At 25.7% G+C, this 12886-nt stretch overlaps 1 protein-coding gene across 2 annotated transcripts; it reads left to right on the top strand.

The window, feature by feature from the left end:
- Positions 1 to 408: 408 nt before the first annotated feature.
- LOC145840362 (folliculin-interacting protein 1-like) lies at positions 409 to 12886 on the top strand. 2 transcript variants are annotated; one of them, XM_082947604.1, is made up of 21 exons: positions 409 to 527; positions 597 to 654; positions 1461 to 1635; positions 2515 to 2612; positions 3163 to 3237; positions 3356 to 3435; positions 4458 to 4562; positions 5110 to 5192; positions 5396 to 5481; positions 5795 to 5930; positions 6224 to 6417; positions 6671 to 6811; positions 8494 to 8656; positions 8871 to 9100; positions 9251 to 9363; positions 9479 to 9827; positions 10044 to 10208; positions 11077 to 11200; positions 11647 to 11765; positions 12012 to 12088; positions 12317 to 12886. In XM_082947604.1, exons 2-20 carry the CDS (start codon positions 617 to 619, stop codon positions 12082 to 12084), a joined length of 2547 nt encoding a protein of 848 aa, XP_082803730.1. In that variant the 5' UTR covers positions 409 to 527; positions 597 to 616; the 3' UTR covers positions 12085 to 12088; positions 12317 to 12886. The 2 variants fall into 2 exon arrangements, with proteins under 2 accessions (XP_082803730.1, XP_082803729.1); XM_082947603.1 differs by having other exon boundaries at positions 12356 to 12884.

The following is a 12886-nucleotide window of genomic DNA, read 5'->3' as shown; positions in this document are numbered from 1 at the left end:
TCAAAAAACAGATATTTTTATAAAATAGCATATAAAAGTTAACACTTAACAATGTTAAGTAATTTAACAATTTTTTAAGGTTATTATTTTATTGTGAACTCAGGCATCAAAACCTGAGTCACTAAACAGGACACTCAAGAAGAAAAATAAAATGAAATTTTAATTACATTATGTATTTCTTAAAGTTTGTTACAGTTTAAATAGTTTCTATGTTTGTATTTAAGCACTAGACTGCACCGCTTGACTATCAACAACAGTCCATTTGACAAAATGCTACCTATTCAGTGCAGTCTAATGCTTATTAAATTATGGCATTACATCTCAGCTTTGCTGAAGATCATCATTACTATTTTATATATTTGTATTTGAAATAATAGTACAAGAGTAATATACAAATGTATATTTTACAGACATTCAATAATTTAAATAAATGAAAGTTTTATAATGTGTTCATTTTCTTTCGTATAGAAAATAGTTCAGTCTTCTAGGTTCCTTGCCACAAATTCAATGTTAAAGAAAACATTCAAGTAAGTTGTTTTTTTTTTTTGATAGACTGGAGTAATAATTTTTCAATTACAGTTTTTTTTTTAATTTAGGTTGTTATGAGTCATCTACTATGGAGTCTGCTATAAAACTACTACAAAACAAATTTAGGTAATTTTAGTGATTTGTTTAAAAAATAATAATTTCTACAGTAACAAACAGACATAATTTGTTATATTACCAATATTAAGGCCATAGGGGTACCCAACTTGCTTTTCAGGAGTTTATCAATCATTTTTGTAAACAAATTTTGTTGAGAACTTTCATTATTATTATTTTTAAATATCCTTATTGTGAACAATGATTCTTGAACTCAAGTCTATAAGATGTCTATAACTTTAAACTATATAAATAGCTTAGTTTAGTGTTCTTGTTGTTGTCAGTATTTGTACTGTTTTAACTTTTTAATCTGATTTTAAGTCATTTTTAAATTTTAAACGTTTTTATTCTATTAATTCTATCTTAAACATAACTTTTATTCAACAAAGCTTAATTCAAATGTAAACCTTTACACAGATTACTTACAGTTGAATCTTTAAGGCGTAAGTATTTAAAAATATTTATACCTAGTTTAAATTTGTACAATATACTGTCAGTTTTTATCAATTTATTCTGTTGAGGGCTAAACAGAATTAATTAATTAAGCCTTCCAAACTTCCAAAAAGAGTAATCTGTATATAAACCTTCCTAACAAAAATTAGTACCAAAACTAAACTTTTAAAATTAGGTTATTTTAAGTTTAAATATTTATAAATTGTGATTACCAAAGCTAAATAAGTTTTTGTAATAACTCTATTTCAGTTAATTTTTTTTTATAAACCTAATTCTTACTTTAAAGATTTTATTTTCAAATTTCATAAAAATTTTTTTTAATTTTAACTATGAATGTTTTTTAATCTTGAATATGGCTTTTTTAGAAATACAAAAGTTTTTGAGACTTTTAATGAACAAACGAAAAGTTCAAATTCACTATGTATAGTTGAGGCTTCTATTCACAAAATCAAGTTTAGAATTCTAGTATTAAAAGAGTGCTGCATGACAAAGGACCTGTGTGTGTTGTATGATTCACAACAAAATACAGACTTTAATAATGTAAGTTGACAGAATTTTCAAAAAAAAAAGCATAAAAATGAATTTTGTAATATTGTGAATCTATTTCTTGGTTTAAGCATCGTTTCTAATCATAACAATTTGAAAAACAATTTTTTTTTCAAATACTTTTAGTGTAAAAATATCTAAAACAAATGGGCATGTGGACGTATTTTTAATGCTCAAGTACTAAAAGTTTTTATAGCATTAACAATTTAATATCATAGAAGAAAAATTAAGATGTAATATACTTTCTGATCTAAATTTACAACTTCTAATTTGTTCATAATCATGTAAAATAGCTACTGAAAATATAATTATAATTTAAAAACACTTTCAACTCTACAAACAAAATTCATTAGTTTCTAGTTTACCTTTTAAACTTTGAAATGTATTTAATTGTGGATTTTTTTTCTAATTTACAGAACTATAATTATCCATATTTTTTAGTTTGCTTAATTAATAATAACATAATACTGAAGCGTCAACTTTAGTTTGTACCTTAAAAATTAGTTCCAACAGTTTTCAGATAGTTAAATTTTTAAAGTGAAAAAAACAACTTCTAACCAACGCTAAACCAATGATGAAAAACAAACATGTAGTTTAGTACTAATATATCAATAAAGACTAAACATAGTTTTGAAAGCTTTAGTAAAATATTAGTTTTTTAGTTTTAACCAATTCAAATTTGAAAGTTTTGTAGTCATAATGTTTAATTTAGAATAGTTTTCTTAAAATTAAAGAAAGTACAATACAACACATTACAAAATTAATTTAATGATTAGCAGGAAAAAAATTAATGTGAAAATAAACAATGAGATTTATTTAGATTCGTTTATTAGAAAAATTATTAAAAAAAACATTTTAAAAACAACATTACAGGGACAAAATTCCGATTGGAACAAACTTACTGAGCTTATTTTTGGTGCAGCTGTTACAAACAGAAAACCTTCTACAATTTTAAAAGTTCATGAGTTGAGGTATATGTTACTATTTTTTTCTACAGTTAATAATTTTTAGCTTTACATGATTAGCCTAAGATAAATCAATGAAGTTAGTTCTAAAAAATACAAAAAAATCTTCAGGTTAAGCTACAAAATGTTATAATTTTATTTTGTTGCTTCATAGTTTAAAATTAATTCTTTAAGTTTTTAAATAAACATAGTGTAATAAAATTATTTAGTCTCATTAATAAGTTTAGTAAAAATAATATTTATAATACTATAATAATGATAAAAAAAATCAAATGTTTTGCTGAGTCTTTTTATCTTAGATTTAAAAACTGTGAAAAACTTGTTTTTTTTTTTGAAGAATTTCAATTGCAACCCTTACAGTACAGTACATAAATAATTTCTTTATAAACTTTTTCAACTAATTTAAAATCTTGTATCTAATTTTAATGGATATTTAGAAAAAAAAGCTATACTTAAACTCTTTATATCCTTTAAGCACATCTTTTTTTTTATATAGAATTGTTTTTTTAATACTTTGCATTAAAAAAGTCTGTTAGTAAAACACAGCGTTTTTTAGAGATTCAAACGAACTCCTAATAAGTAATGTTTTCACAACAACAACACAAAGAACAAAACTGTATTCAGAAAACAGGTTCGTTATTTGTTCATTCTAATATTTAAACTTGTTATCAAGCATTTTGTTAAATTTCAAATATGCCTGATAAGTTTCAATTTAGTTTTAATGAAATTTAAACAAGCGTTTATTACAGTCTTGATGAGTCTGAACCCGAGAGTTGCTTTTTACAAAACAGAAATACAAGCAGGCGCAAAGCATGCACACTTCCAAATTGTTAGTTTTGTATATGGCAGCATCTCTAACTTATATTCATATTTTTTTAGTAGCTAATAAAGCAACTTATTTTTGCATTGATTGTGTTTTCAGCTATCATAAAAGTATAATTTTCAACAACTTTACTTACTGATATTTTTTTTGTTCAATCAGTTTAGATATAAAAAAAATGATATTTTTGTACTTCTATAGTTTAAACATTAATCTAAATCTGATCAAGTATTTTCAAACTCTTAATGATTAAAATAATGTTTAAAATTAACTTTGATAGATTTTTTATTAAACTGATACGGTTATTTAACTTTAAAAAAGTTAACATGAACTGTGTCCTGGATAGGTGTGCGATTCGATAACTGAAAGGTTCTTTGTGCACCAGGTCTTAGGACCAAATACTTTGAGCATCTTTTTTTTGTCCTTCAATAAACTATAAAGTGTTTGGGAATAATTACAATTAATATTGCTCTAAATACTACTTATAGCTAATATGTAATTTTTAGTTTTTTACATGGAATTATTTTTTAGCTAGTTCTGATGTAAAGTATGAGTTTTGTGTATAAAGAGTAATTTGAATATTTAACAAAAAGAAAATTGATATTTAAAAATATTGTTTCTCTTTCATTTAAATGATATATATAAAAGTTCTGTAGTCTTATAAGTTTAATGAGTTTTGCTCCAAAAAAAATAATAAAAGTTCTCATCATTATACTCGTAATAAAATTATTTGAAAACCCTATTATAATAAATCATGGTTCAGAAACTATAAAAGTTTTATCATATATTTAGAAGTATTTTTAAACATAAAAAGTGTGCATCATGTAGAAAAAAAAATTCATGTGTAATTTTCATAACAATAAAAACTAAGATTTAAAGCAAGTTTTATAAGTAAACTTCTTATTTAAGTATCAAATATAATAAATACTTTTCCTAAAAACCTTGATCTATATGAAATTAGTAGTAAATATTAAGCCTATAACTTAGCTATAAAAATAAAATATACAATTGATGAACATTTAAATTTTCAGATACTCAATTTTACTGCAACTCGGTTAATAATATGGACGAACCACCTTCTTTAGAACTTAGATCTGATACTTTATTTGGTAACTTTCATCCAAAATCTTTCCATAGTAAGTTTGTTTTAAATTAGTTTAAAAAATTAAAATATGTTTGATTAACTTTGTTTTTGTCAAATATTTTCAGTTTGTTTTATTCTTATCTTATTTTGCAAATCTTTAGATATAAACTATAAATAGTTTTTTTAATCTGTTAATTCTACCGAAAAGCAATTAATTATTGTGTACATTTAAATATTGTTAAAACCTTGAATTTATACTTATCATGTTTTGAAACATTTTAATATTTTTTCATTGTTTTAGAATTCAATGTTTCCCAAACGTTTTTTCATAAGGTGCCCTTTGAATTAAAAAAAACTATGGCCCCTTCTCTGAAAAAACTAATGTTATATACACCTAAGACCTTTTTTGTTCTTTACCGTCAACTTCAGAATATCTAGTAAAGTTTTTTGAAACCCTGCTTTAGATAAAGTCTAGCATCATCGAAAAAGTTACTATGAAATCGAACTAAAAAATTTAAATTTATCCATTAAAGAACTAACCTTTTGTGAGTATATAATAACAAATCTGGAAAACAAAGTGATTGAAGCTATTTTTATAGGTTCTTTAAAATCACATCAAACAATTAATAGAAACAGCCAAGTTCAATGCTCTAGTGATTTACAATCATCTTCAAGAAAAGAAGTATTATTTATTATATTATTTAACCCTAAAATTAGAATAAAATTTATCAATTTATAGTGTAAACAAGTTCAAAAAAAGTTTATATATCTATCGGTTTCGATCAATAATTCAGTACTATTCACTCTTTTAAATAGTTTTATTTTATTAATGTTTGTGTATTTATTGTTAAATGGTTAGGTATACTTAATAAATTTCTTAAATAGATGACAAGAAAAAAGTGCTCGATAAAGCAAAAAAATAAGTGCTTGGCTTTTGGATTACTTTGCCAACTTGAATCTTCGTACACTAGGTTATTATTAACAGTTTCTAATAAATGTTATAAAGCTTTGAAATAGTTTATTGAAAAGTTTATTTTCGCACGAAAATAGCTTGTTCAACTGAGAATATTTTTCTGTCTATAAAGTATGATCTGAACAGTACTAACTATTTTTTACGAAAAATTAATGCATTTATTTTCCGACGGGCCTTGTTTGTCAGGATCCTTAGGGTTAATTACCCTTGTGCATGATTATTTAAAAAGCTTTTATGATGAATTTTAAATTAAATAAAGCAGTTCAAAAAAACAACTTCAAAAATTTAATAACAACTAATTTATTTTGTAGCTCTTTTATCAAGTTTTTCTACGAAAACTTTCCTCTTTTTGAAACTCATCTAAACTGTTTGAAATCAAAAGTAGAATCTGCAGTGGTCTTTAAAGGAAGTTCTAAACCTTATGTGAACACCCAAATAGTAAAACAGGTAAACTTACTAACAAAAATTGTGTTTTACTACTTATTGAAAGTAAATATGTGCTCTTTTTTAGTTTCTGGTCTTAAAAAATGTTTTTATATTTATGTATGCGTAAATCTTAGTTTTCATACGAAAGATACATAACTAGGTAAGGTTTACTCTGCTAAGATTTAAATTAAACCACAATTTTTTTTTAGGTAGAAAAAAACACAATTTTAACTACCAGCGATAAAAATACTAATCATACTCTAAATATCAAACAATGAGTTTATTAATTTAAAAAACTATTTTCTACTTAACAGGCACTAAACGATGTAGCAGAAAAGTTTAATAAACTCTACGCTACTCCACGATTATCAGATAATATGTGGACAAAAATAAATTTGCCGAATTTACCACTAGATCAAATAAATGATGCAAAAAATAGCATAGTTTCCAAAATTTCGCAACTCCTTATCAATCCTGACAACAAAGCTGTCAACAAGAATCGTTTAAAGTCTGTTATGTTTGTCTGAAACTATAAATGTAATATTTATTATAGTTTTGTATCAACTTTTTAATGCATTTGGCAAACCGTAATAGAACATTCAAAATATCTTTAAGTTTATAAACTAGTTTTAAAAAATCTTATTGTAAAGAATTATATAAAAAAAATTATTTAAAGTTTCGTGTTTCTTTTGAAAGCTTTTTTGTTTACTAATCTTGTGAACAAAAAAATATTTAATAATTAAATACTGACTTTTATTCAGTTTCACCTCTAGCCTGATCACAAGCGTGATGACGCACCACCTCGGGTGGGTGAGCTCAGTCGCTTATTCCGACAAAGATGAAGTTGTCGACGCGAGTGTTGACAACTTTCAAATGTACAACCCTTTGTTGGCCCAATTGAGGTGAGTTTAAAGCAAGAGCTTAACCTAGAGATTAAAACTAGGTGAGTTTAGAACCGTTTGCATTCCACTTTAATTTTGCAAGATGATGTTACTTTATCGATTTTAGTTTTAGCTGCTAGATAAGAGTTGGGAAATATTTTTAGTCAGCGAGCCAGATATTGAAAAATTTAGTTCTTGGCGAGGGCCAGAGCAATTCAATTTCATTTAAATCAAGAAAAATACTCAATTATTTCATTCATTTTGACAAAATTCTAGTTCTATGATGATTTTTTTTACTATATTCTACAGGGTTGTCAAAAAATCTGTGGTCCTGGAAAAACCTTGAGTTTGACCATTTGGGCAAAAAAAATCTTTAATAACATTGAGTTTGAAAATTTTTGAAAAAAACCTAAAACTTCGAACAAAAATCACTAAAAACCTGGAAATTTAAACTATTCTTACATGTAATGTAACAAAATTTCGATTATTTACGAAAAATGTATCATAAAGATTTAAAAAAAAATATATCATTTAATTATTTTCCATTAAAAACACATTAAAAATAGTTTTAAATAGCTTTTCAATGTTGTTATACTGTGTAAGACAAACTTTTAACTTTTTTTTTATTTAAAAAAAACTTGTATTTTAAAAACCTGGAAGAAATTTAGGAAATCTGAAAAAAAAATTCAAAAAACATTTCGCAACCCTGTATCTAGTGTAAGTAAAAAATATTCCGTAAATTGCATATAAGACCTTTTGTTTTTGCTGTTTACTCGAGTCCCAGATTATTTAGTGTAAGCTTCAAAATTTGGTTTAGCGGTACAGATTTACATGCTCGTGGGGCCAGATTCCACTTAAATTTTTTAAATATTAGCGGGCTGTACGTCGTCCACCCCTATACTAAATTTATCTTTTAAAATTTCGAAGTAGTTTACTTTTATATATTGTTAAGGAATTATAGTTGAATGTTTTTTTTGGAAGGAGTTATTGAAAAAAATAAAATAAAAATTTGTCTAAGTTTATCACTTTTTGAACTTTTTAATTAACCTTATTAAAATATAATTTTGTTCTTAAATAACATTATTTAAAAAACTTGTAGGATATTTTTTGTTTAAGAGGGTCTTAAGAAAAATTTAGTTTTTAAAACTTTATAGTTTAAATTGTGTAATTCTGAACTATAAAGTTTTTAACCGTCTAAAACTTTTTTTCGCTAAAGTTGTACCATTTTAGCTTGACAAACTTATGAGAATTTTTTGAAATACAAGTTTTTGAATAAATTGACAATGAATAGTTATTCAACTAAAATTTATACAAAATTTAAATATTAAAGTGATAGTATCTTTTAAACTATAAAAAAAACTTAGATATTCTTTTACATTTAACTTATAGTTTTTAGTCAAAGGTGTCATAAAAAAGATAATATCAATTTGTATACCTTATTGTGTATATAAGAAACTTGATTTTTTGTCTAAAATATTATTTGGGTTTATAGGAAAGTTTATAGAAAGAATAAATCAAATATATTATCTATCTTTTAAGGAGTAACCTAACATTTAAAACTTGTTTTATATTTCTTAAAATAGTTTTTTTGGTCTATAGTTGTTTTGTTTTTTAGTTCTGATCTTTTCGATACTGCTTAAGAGCACACTAGAAAATTATAAAAAACACCAAACATATATTTATTTACTTAAATTTTTATATAGAGATTTGTATGGAGCTGTTGATTATCCGTCAAAAATATGCAAGACTGTTATTAGTGGTCTTAACAAAGAAACGGTGTTGCTAATTTTGACTGTTGTTTCCTACTTTATCCGTTGTGCTAGAATTGAGGAGACTGTAAAAGTACCGGATATAATTACTCCTGAGGTAAGTACAAATATTCCATTTAAAATACTCTCAAGTAAAAGTATTTAATAAAAATGTAGCTTCATAATTTTATTTTAAACTTGTTGTTAGCTTATAACAATTTTCTACTTTCACACACCAGTTTTCACACATTACCAAATAACGTTTACCAAAAAATTTTTACTGTATTCTGCAAGTTTTTTTACAGCTAAAATTTGAAAAAATATATTTTCAGTTTTTTGGAAGTAGTTCAAAATGCCCACTCAACAATACGACTGACTCCTTGGACGAAACGTTAGTACCAAGCGAAATTGAGCCTGACAGTGAATATGTGCTTGTATCTTTCACCCAGCCAACAACCAATAAGAAAACACGTACGAAGAGTTTTTGCGAATCAGAAACAAACAATCGATCTCGTTCTAATGCTTTCATTGAGTTCAAGTGTGGTTCTTACGGCACTACACAGTAAATCAACAAACTACTTTTTAACTATTTGTTATAAAATACACGTAAATATAATACTAAAAAAAGTTGATAATTTTATTGGTATTATATTAAAAGAATTATACTTTAGAACATGTTGGAAATATAAATAAATTTTAAATATTTTTTTAGGTCGTCATCTGACGAAGGAAATGATTTGAGTGGAAAAATTCACCAAGCGGCCGCTTTCAACACAAGAGGATCGACTGAGTCTTTCGGAGACGATCAATACAACAGTGTTAAGAGTGCGTTTGAGATTTTTTTAGTTTTATTAACTATGGTAAGATTAAGTTTTTGTAAACAATTTCATAGTATTTATTAAACGTAGTTTTTGTATTAAGTTTGAATAATTATAATCAGGTTTTAATTTTAACGAAGAGGAGTCAGAAGCCAACTGTTACGAGCGACCGTCGACTTCCTATTCGGTTGCTGAAAACGAACATCAGCCGAAAACAAAAGTTTTTCCACCGCAAATTGTCGCACAAGAGTATTTTGACAACCAGATGGCGTACGAGAGCTGTAACGACAAAACAAAACTTTCATCGTCCGGAGATGATTTTGCCAGTGTGACGTCACAAACGACTGGTGGCAACGAGTTCATGTTCAAAGAAATTTCCATGGACGATATAATGCCGTTGGAAGGAGAAACGCCGGATGATGATGATGACGTTTCTTCGACTTACGACGCTTACTCGTCCCTCATGACAGGGTGATTGCTTTTGAGATTGTTTGCTTGGTCTTAAAGTATATTAGATAAACGTTGTTCAAAAGTTATAGTGATAGTTGGTCAAAGTAAAGAAATAAAATTTATGGTTTCTAATTAGTTGAAAAAATTTGCTCAATTCTAGGGGTATTTCTGTTATATGGTAAAAAAATTATTATCAACTATAACGCAAAAAACTGAAATAAAATTTAATTCTTTAAGGTACAACAACTTCTTTTCTAACGACTTTGTCTTGCAAGGCGTAGCAAAGACTGGGGAACAAACTAGGCTCGACATTATTAAAGACTTGAAAAATTTTAATGGTAGCTCCGTTTTGGATGATGTTGTTGTTGAAAGCAAATGTATTCTCGCAGATACTGATACCTGGTTGGTCTAAATGAAAAAATTAATAAATAGTTATATGAAAACTACTTCTTTTGAAATGAATTAGTTGTTCATATATAAGTACTTCCGTTTTCATTCTAAAAATGACGAAATTTGCACTGTGCTTCAAATATATAGTAGTTACTTTTTCACTTAAGCATCAAATATTTCTACATAATCGTTTTTGAAACTATCAAAATTTGTTATGTTATCATAATTATCATACTTATTTTCAATTACGAAAAGACATCCCTTTTTATTTTTCAACCAGTATCTTTACAAAACTAGTTATATGTACCAAAAGTTTTTTTTGACATGTAGCCTTAAAGCTTTTGATCCACTGCAACAGTGTAACGTTATTTAACCTAATTAAGCTTGCAGGCAGTTTTATACAATACAGAAAACGTTAATAAAGTTTAGTTAAATTTTTATAAGTTTAACTAATTTATTGCATAGAACAAAAGTTTAAGTATTTTTTGACATTATGTTATCTTGAACTATTGTATATTTTGTAATCTTTATATATATATATAATTTTTAGTATATAATATTTTAAAAGCTGTTTACAACAAGACTTATTTCTTTTAGCAATAAATTTAAATACTATTCATTAGTTTGTCTATGCCTTTTGTGCTTGAAGATAATTTACCAAGTTCAAATAATAAAAAAATATTTTTTTACTTATAAAATTTTGGCTGAAAAAAATTGTTTTGCAACTAAGAAGTGCTAAAAGTATTTATAACTGTGTCTTTTTTAAATTAATTGAACGTTATTTTAATTATATATTAATCAAATGATTCAGCACTTACATAATTTATATATGACGAGTAACTTGATAAAACGTCAACTCTTCACCTTACACATTTTTTAGGACTGTAAAGTTGTTCAGTAGCAAGAAATTAGACGATGAAATGCCGTGTATCAACTCAAAGATGGTGCAAAATTTGTTGCTACAAGTCGCTAACATGCATTCTATGAATATTCAGTCTTCTTTTGTGAGTTTATAAAGTTTTTTTTTCAAGTAAGAACAATATTTGTTTCACCACACTATTTTGAATAATAAAAAACACAAAATACAATATTAATAGGGTTGCCAAAAAACCTGGAATCCTGGAAAGACCTGGAATTTGAACAAAAATCACTTAAAAACCTGGAACTTTGAGCAAAAACCACTAAAAAACCTAGAATTTCAAACAAATTTTACATGTCAAGTAGTAAAATTTCGATTTGACACAAAAAATCTATCTTATGGATAAAATTTTATTGTCATTATCAAAAATGTTTTTATCAAAAAACACATTTAAAGAAGCTTTAAATATATTTTCAATGTCGTTATACTATTTAACACAGTTTTTTACCTTAAACTAAATTTTAAACTAAAAATAGACCCTAAAGCGGCAGCCCTGTATTTATAAACTAAGTTTTAATTTTTTTTTTTTAGTGTTTGGAACACTTGGAAAGGGGTCTTCAGATAATTTCGATGAAAGCTCAAACACTTTCCACTTATATTAAGAGCAACAAAAAATCTGCTACTACTATGCAACTGTCCAGTGAACTAGAGTAAGCTTATAAAACTTTTGAGTTCTTTGATTTGTTGCGTCTTATAAAATACCTTTGCTAAACAAGGGTGTTACCTCCATCGTAGACAAATATAAAAAGCAATGTTACAAGAATGCATGTACAACAAAATAAAATTAATAACTAAATACATTAATAATTAAATATCTCGTAGCCCGTCAAAAAACTGTTAAGTAAGTTTTTATATTCTGCTTTTTTTTTTTGTTATTTTTACTTAACAACTTATAGAATCGACGGTACGGATGTACCTCTTTTAGTGGCCGTTTCACAATCATACCAACCCTGTTACGACCTACTTTGAACAAGTGAGTTTATTTGATGTAAATTTTGTTTCAATTAAAACAAACTTATTTTGGGAAGTTGACTTACAAAAATAAAGTTAATAGTTTAGTTATACAAATATCTTTGTTTTAATTTTTAAGTTATTAAATGCCAAATAGAATAAAATTAAATAGTTTTTGTAAATAAATGCCTTTTAACGCATAATAATCAAAGGCGGATTGTTCTTCAAATGATAAAAATAAACATAACAGTTTTAATTGAAAACGTCAAATGTACTTACTTAATTTTAGTACTAAAGAAAAATAGTCAGAACACAACCAATGTTGTTAAAAATTGAACGAAGTACGATCTGGTAAAATGTTGCTAAGGTTGAGGTCAAGAATGCTTCAATGATTGAACTTTTCCATAATTTAGATGCTTAAAACTTATTATAATTTTGAAGTTGTTAAAGTTTTAAACATAAACTTTTAAATAAAGTGTAAAAGTAACTTTAAAAACGTTTTTTAAGTTTAGATTGCAAATTAATTTAAGTTTTAGACTAGTTATGGTTTTTATTTGTTTGATATCGATTTGATTATTTGCAATATATATCCTAGATATATAGTCTCTGAACAAAATGAGGAATATCATTTTTTATAAATAAGAAGTAAACTGTATTTTGTAAAATACATAAACTTTCAAAATGTGTAATTTGGAAACAATTTAAAGAAGTTGTCGTAAAAATGGTTAAAAATTATTATGTGTTTTTGAGCTTAATTTTGTTTGCTTTTATGAATTTTACCAACAGAAAATGTACTTAAGATCTGAAATAATCATACAAA

Source organism: Thalia democratica, chromosome 7 (assembly GCF_965202585.1).
Source record: "Thalia democratica chromosome 7, ktThaDemo2.hap1.1, whole genome shotgun sequence".
In the NCBI taxonomy this organism is placed as follows: Eukaryota; Metazoa; Chordata; class Thaliacea; order Salpida; family Salpidae; genus Thalia; species Thalia democratica.
Note: the sequence above shows the minus strand (reverse complement) of the source record. Positions and strands in the feature narration are given on the sequence as shown.